We start from the raw sequence: 7,024 nt of genomic DNA on the forward strand, positions 1-7,024 counted from the left end.
ACCCACATCATGGCAAAAATTCGAACACTTGTCTAGTACGGACAATGCTGATTAGGCAATCTCGTCCAGGCTGGAGTCTGCGTGGAGGCGTGAGGAATGTTCGGTTCGTCGGAAGTCGCGGCCATCCTTGGCGGTGATCATCACCACGTATTGCATAAAGTCCGTGTGAGGTCAAGCTTAAACCCCGGTGCATGGGGTCTGCAGCATCGGGGCCCGCGAACACACCGGGAACGCGTATTTTTTTCCGAGAAGTCCAAATCCCCACGTCAGTCCCCCAAATCCCAACCTACTTTCAATTAGCCTTATAAGTGCCGTTCCTCAAACCCTCTGTTCAAACCCTCTTTTTAAACCCTCTTTTGCTTACGGGCTTCAATTGTGAAACACTTTTTACAATCAATGCAAGTGTCTTTGTTTGATAACACGCCCAGAAGAATTAAGTTACTAATTGGTTTTACATATGTAGATGGCCATTTCACCGCACACTGCTCATTTCAGCCACTACCGCGAATGATTCCCCAGGCTGCAACCCGAGCTCAGCAGTCGTTTGCACAGGACAATGGCTCTAACCCCATGGAATATGGCTATGCGCCTCAGGTCTCCCCATACCCGCAGTACGACCTGAGCGCGTCAGCATCACAGGTGGTGTGACAAAGGGCATATGCTTCGCGGTGATAGCTGCGCTCTTGATCCTCCTCACTGCTGCTATTGGGCTTGCTGCCGGCTTGGGCGTGAGCCAGAGGAACCTGCGCAGTGTCAAGGACGATCTCGCAAGAGCCACAGAATCGTGGGGAACCCGTCCACTGTTTGCGCTTTTGTTTGGTGGTTTTATGGTCTATGGCTGCCGGGCTCAATGAATTGACACACGCAGCAGGCCATCAGCAGCAACAACGGTACTCGTGACAGCCGAGCCGACAGCGACAGGAACACCGACATCGACAACCTCGTCGTCTTCAGCCTCCGCAACCCCGGAAACGCCCAATATCACCTGCCCGGGCTCCAAAAACACAATGCACACGGCGGAAACGAACTCCTCGTCGTTGTCAACCTCCGAGGGGGCTGGGAAACAGTTCCAGCAGTTCTACGGCATCAACTTCAGCGGAGACCAGGCGGTCCACGTGGTCAGCATCAAGGCAACGAGCACGGACGCCTACATAGACGTGTACGCCGCGCAGACCGGCTAGACCGGCTCCGGCTGGGGCTTCCTCGAGGGCAATGTTGTCGGGTGCAGGGAATGCATAGTAAGCATTTCGGCCATTCTTTTTATCCGATAGCTATTTTAAGAGCTTCGGCTTCCTCTCCTTGCTTTAGATCCTTTCTGATCAGAACAATCAACTCCCCTCTATTATTTTTGAAGACAGAATTTTGTGATTATTTTGACCCTATGCATTATGACGCTCTTTTATTCCTCCTCGCGTTAGAGTACCCTTGGGCATAGCACTGGGGCTTCTAGCAGAACTACGCTCCACTGTATGTGTGGTTGACACTTCTCGGCATCTTCTTTCTGCCTCTGTCGTGGATCGCATTTATCTTCTCGATCGACGAACGCCCTCACCCAACGGGTTTCCTACTGTATTGCAAAACGGCGTTTCCGGTCGCTGTTGGGCTGGGCGTACGAGTCGCAGTTTTTATTTCTTCCCGGAGACCAGTATTTGGCGGTTACGCAAGTTCGACAATCAAACGCTGGATTTATTCACGCTGAAGCATGTATCATGACTAGGATCTAATCCATACAGCGATGCGAAAGAAATGATTCCATTACTATCTGCTGCTCTCAAGTCACAATTTGAGTCTCAACCAGTGGTGCACGTTGAAAATCTAAATTTCCGCATTTTCAACGTAGTGTAGCCTGAAACAAAATGCCTACTATGTTCTTTAATAAATGAGCATCATCTTGTCCATTCATTGTAGCTTTTTTTCACTCTGTAAACGCGTCTAAGGGTAGACTTGGTATTTTGTATATTGACTTAAAAGCAGGAGAACGGATATACGCACCGGTAGAAACGGATGGTACACTGGCACATCACTCGCGCCACGGCTGCAGCTACAACACTCACGCGCACAATCCACACGCCTATTTTGCATAACGTGTATAGGTGCTGGGTATGCAAATTGGGCATGTGGGGGGTAGGTGTGCGACATAGGCGTGTGGGTATTGGGCGTATGGGTGTTGGGCATGGGTATTGATTTAGTTGGTGCTGGCGATGAGCCGGTGTACCATCCATTTCTACCGGTATGAATATCAGTTCTCACAGAGGCTGGCAAACGAGTCGATCTGCATTTTCCACAGTCGAAGTCAGTCTAAGGCTTCCAGAAGGACAAATTTCAGCGGAATGGGCAGCATCAAGCATTGCAACTCCGCTGATTGAACTGCTGCCTCAATCAATCGATAGCGACTTGCACACTACTTCGCGGGGCCTCCACCAGGATGTATGGTTGGACAGCACGAATTGGCTTCCTGAGGTTGATGCCGCTGGCCACATGGCCAGTATTTGCTTCCATTCGTTACGAGCACGATCGTGGCTCCCTTATGTTTCTGGTGGAAGCATCTTAAGAAGCCTCCCCGCAGCATACCGGCCTTCTGGCTGGGCGCCCCGACAAATATCGATTATGCTCTGGTAATACGTCGGTATCTCGGCATCGCAGCGGGGCAGGGCCACGGGGTCGGGGTGGGGGGCTCTGAACACCGGGACAGTCTCTCACGGGGTTCCCAACGCTCCGGGTGCCATCGGAATGCACAACCAGATGCTTTGCAGCACATTTCCGGTATGGTCATGGCATACCCTGGCTCATGTCGCGCCAAGAGCCATAGCTCGAGCCCCAGTTGGAACAGGTCGGTCTTCGCAGTCATTTGGTTTCGTCGGGGCCCGATACATGTTGCTGGTCATTCCCCTGTTGGCTGGGCCGGACTTCCGGGGCTGCCCAGCCTCTGAACTCCAAACACACGTTGCCATCAACAGCCTTGCGCCGAACATGCCCGTCTTCATCCAGTGCGAGGTTCCATGTACCATGGCGGCCAACTACTAGGCTCTGAGAGTGAATATCAGCCGTCGCGGAAATAATGTCGCGTGCCCATGACAGCCGGACCGACCACGCTATCCGCACGCCGGCTACTAGTACGTTGCACTTGTGCAAGATATTACCCACGGTTCCGTATTCATTTCCACGAGTCAAGTAGCTTTTGACCTGCAGCCTCTGGTCATCCAACACCACACCCAGCAACTGTACAACACCTTTGCTGTGGCGCAATGCGTGGAGCGCTGCGATGTTGGCAAAGAAGCCTTCGTAAAAGTGCGACATGATATCATCGCCATTGGGGGCAAATGACACCTTTTTCTCAATGCACTGTCGTCCCTCGACCCATGAGTTGTATTCGCGGCCGCTGATTGCTGATATCACAGCCACTTCGCTTTCGACAAACTATCTGCAGCCGAGATCGTCAACATCGGCAACAAATGATGCTGCACGATCGAAAGACCGCTCTCTCACGTCCTCGGTGACACGCAGTTTGTTGCCAAGCAGTCTGCCGGTGCTCTTGTCCACCTCGATCCCCGAGACATTCGTCACGGTATCGTAAAATGCAATCTCCGTGGAGAGAAGCATCTGCACCGTGGATGCCACACGGCCGACATCCGGATATTCGGGGAAAGAGAGCGTTAACGTCCCCGGCCCCGGTATGGGCCACCCCCCCATCTGGGCCACCACTTTACATACTAAATACCCACTTTTTAATACCCTTTCATTTATTCTGTTTAAATCTTATAAATACCCACTTTTTATATTTATATTTATAAATAATAATCTTAAATTTTTTAAAATACGCTTAAATAATAAATTATTAAAATGTTAAAGATTTTATAAAAAATATTAAAACTTTATAATAATATTATTTTAATATTTATTTAATGTATTAAAAATGAGCTACTTAAATAAATGGGAATTAGGTGTTGCTAAACTTTCTTAAGGATAATTTAAGGAGGAGCTTTAATATAATAAAGAGGGAAGATAAGAATAAAAGGGAGTTAAAAAAAGGGAAAAGATAAATATTTAAAAATTCTTAAAAATAAGAAAGGCTTAATTAAAGCATTAAATATATAAGAAAAAAAAGAATTAATTTTTTAAAAGAATATTTAAAATAAGCATAAAAGCTAACTTTTATAATTAATTAAAATTTAATATAATATTATTTTTTATATATTTCTTTATCTTTATTAATATATTCTTTTTTAAGTATTTTATAATAAATATTATAAAAATTATTAAAATAAAACTTTATTATTTTTAATTAAGCCTTTAAGTTTTAAAATTTATTTTATTATACTTTTAATTATTATTATTATTTTTAATTTTTTATTTATTTATTTTATTATAACTTTTATTTCTTTATAAAAGCCTTAAATATTTTTATAATTTATTTAATAATATATTTATTAATTATATTCTTTTAATTATTAAAGTTTATTTTAATAATTAATATTAATATAATTATTAAAGATTTAAATATCTTTATAAAATAAAAAGTAAATTTATTTTTTTTTAATTATTATATTAAATATAATATATTAACTTTATTAATTTTTATTTTTATTTTTTATAAAATTTTTATTTTTAAATTTTATATTTAATATTTAATTATTTAATTAATTTATTTATAAGCCTTTTAAATTATCTTTAAATAAATTTAATTATTATTATTTTTATTTAAGGTTTATTAATATATTTTAAGTTTTCTTTATATTTATTATTAAGAAAAATAAATAAAAAAAATTTTTATATATATTAAGATAAATATTTTTTATTAATTTTAAAATATTTTATAATATAATATTTAAATTAAAAGCTTATTTAATTAAAATTAAGCTTAATTAACTTTAAAATATATAAAAATTTATATTTTATTATATATTAAATATTTAAAATTAAATTATTAAATTAATTTATATTAAAAATATTATTTTCTTTATATTCTTTTTATAATTAATAATAATCTTAATATATTATAATTTAAGTAATTATTATTAAATAATTTTCTTTTATAATAAAAGCTTATTTTTTATTTTAATTATTTTTATATTATTAATCTTAATAATAAGAATTAATATAAATATTTAAATAGTTTTTTTAATTTTATTAAGCTTTAATTAAATAATAAATATTTAAGTAATAATATTAATAATAACTTAAAGTATTTTAAAGTATATAATTTTAATTAAAATAATTTTAATTTAATTTTATACTTTTTAATTATTTATATTTTAATTTTTCTTAAAGTAATTTTTAATAAACTTAATAATATATTATTTATAAAATATTTTATTAATTTATTTTAATTTTAATATAAACTTTTTATTAAATTCTTATATATTTTATTTTTTAAGGTAATTATTAAATATTTATAAATAAATATTTTAATATTCTTATTTATTTTATTATTTTTATTTTTTAATATAAAATTATTTTATAATAAGTAATAATTATTAAGTTTATTAAAAATTATTATTATTTAATAATTAAATATATAAATAAATATAATAATAAATTTATAATTCTTTATTAATTTATATTATTAATATTTTATAAATAAAGTATAATTATAATATAAAAATTTTTTAAATAAAAATATAATATTTTAAAAATTAAAAAGTTATTAAGTTATAAAAATTATAATATATTAAGTTTTTAATTTTTTATATTTATAAAATATTTTTTTTATATTAAAAAAATTAAAAATAAAAAATATTTAATATTATTTTATTAAATTTATTAATTTAATTAATTTTCTTAACTTAAAATTAAAATTAATATTTAAAAGATATTTTTATATTATTTTTTATAAATTTATTATTAAATATTATTTATTTTATATTAAAAAATAATAATTAATTAAAAATTTAAGATTATTAAATATTATTTAATTAAACTTTATTTATAATAATTCTTTTTTAAAAAGATTTTTAAAAAAAATTAATATTTATTTTTTAAATAAAGTTTTATTAATTTTATATATTTATAATATTTAAAAATTATAATATTTTTATTAAATAAAGTTTTAAAATTATTAAAATAAAGAAGTTTTATAATTATTAATATTAAATTTTTTTTTAAAATAATAAACTTAATTAATAAAATTAAGATATTAAGGTTTTAAGATATTTTATAATATAAGGAAAATTAAGATTATTTTTTTTTCTTTATTTTTTTAATTAAAAGATATTTTAGCTTTTTAATTATAAAGAAAGAAAATAAAGAAAATAAGTAATAAAGTAAAAAATAAATAATAAAAATTAAATAATAAAAAAGAAAGATATAATAATAAAAAAAGTTTTATATTTTTAAAAATTATTATATAAATAAATAAAGTAAAGAAAGTTAAAAATAAAAAAGAAATATAATTAATATTTAATTATAGTTTAAGGTAGCTTTTATAAATAATTAATGCTTATTTTTAAATAAGAATTAAAAAAAATTAATATATTAAAAGTAAATTTTTATTAAGATAATTAAGTAATAATTAACCTTTAATTTTTAATTAATAATTATATAAAAATAAAAAAAAAAGAAAGGTAGGAAGAAAGCTTAATTATAAATAAATAAATATAATAATATTGAAAACGAGCCACCCAAATAAATAGGGGACAAGTTCTGCTAGACCCTCTTAAGGACAACTTAAGGAGGAGCTTTAACGCGATAGAGAGGGAAGATAGGAATAGAAGGGAGCTAGAGAAGGGGAAAAGATAAATATTTCAGAAATTCTTAAAATAAGAAAAGCTTAATTAAAGCACTAAATATATAAGAAAAGAGAAGAGTTGATTCCTTAAAAGAATGTTTAGAATAAGCGTAAAAGCTAGCTTTTTATAGCCAGCCGGAATTTAGCGCGGTACCATTTCTCACGTAATTCCCTATACCCGCCAACAATATATATAAGTTAAAGTAATAAAAGTTAATAACTTATTACCCTTAAGTTAAATAATTATATTAATTAAAAGAAAGGAATAATAAAAAGGCTTATAAATTATTATTAAAAGTT

At 32.4% G+C, this 7,024-nt stretch overlaps 2 protein-coding genes across 2 annotated transcripts; one reads left to right on the forward strand and one right to left on the reverse strand.

Moving 5' to 3' along the window:
* Positions 1-507: 507 nt before the first annotated feature.
* INS49_010599 (uncharacterized protein) lies at positions 508-1,181 on the forward strand (the record flags this gene model as incomplete). The annotated part of the gene is made up of 2 exons (XM_043171324.1): positions 508-642; positions 1,068-1,181. 2 exons carry the CDS (start codon positions 508-510, stop codon positions 1,179-1,181), a joined length of 249 nt encoding a protein of 82 aa, XP_043025889.1.
* A 1,663-nt stretch (positions 1,182-2,844) lies between these two features.
* INS49_010600 (uncharacterized protein) lies at positions 2,845-3,690 on the reverse strand (the record flags this gene model as incomplete). Its single annotated transcript, XM_043171325.1, has 2 exons — positions 2,845-3,417; positions 3,487-3,690. 2 exons carry the CDS (start codon positions 3,688-3,690, stop codon positions 2,845-2,847), a joined length of 777 nt encoding a protein of 258 aa, XP_043025890.1.
* Between the last annotated feature and the right edge of the window lie 3,334 nt (positions 3,691-7,024).

This window comes from Diaporthe citri (assembly GCF_014595645.1).
Source record: "Diaporthe citri strain NFHF-8-4 chromosome Unknown scaffold_4, whole genome shotgun sequence".
Lineage (NCBI taxonomy): Eukaryota > Fungi > Ascomycota > Sordariomycetes > Diaporthales > Diaporthaceae > Diaporthe > Diaporthe citri.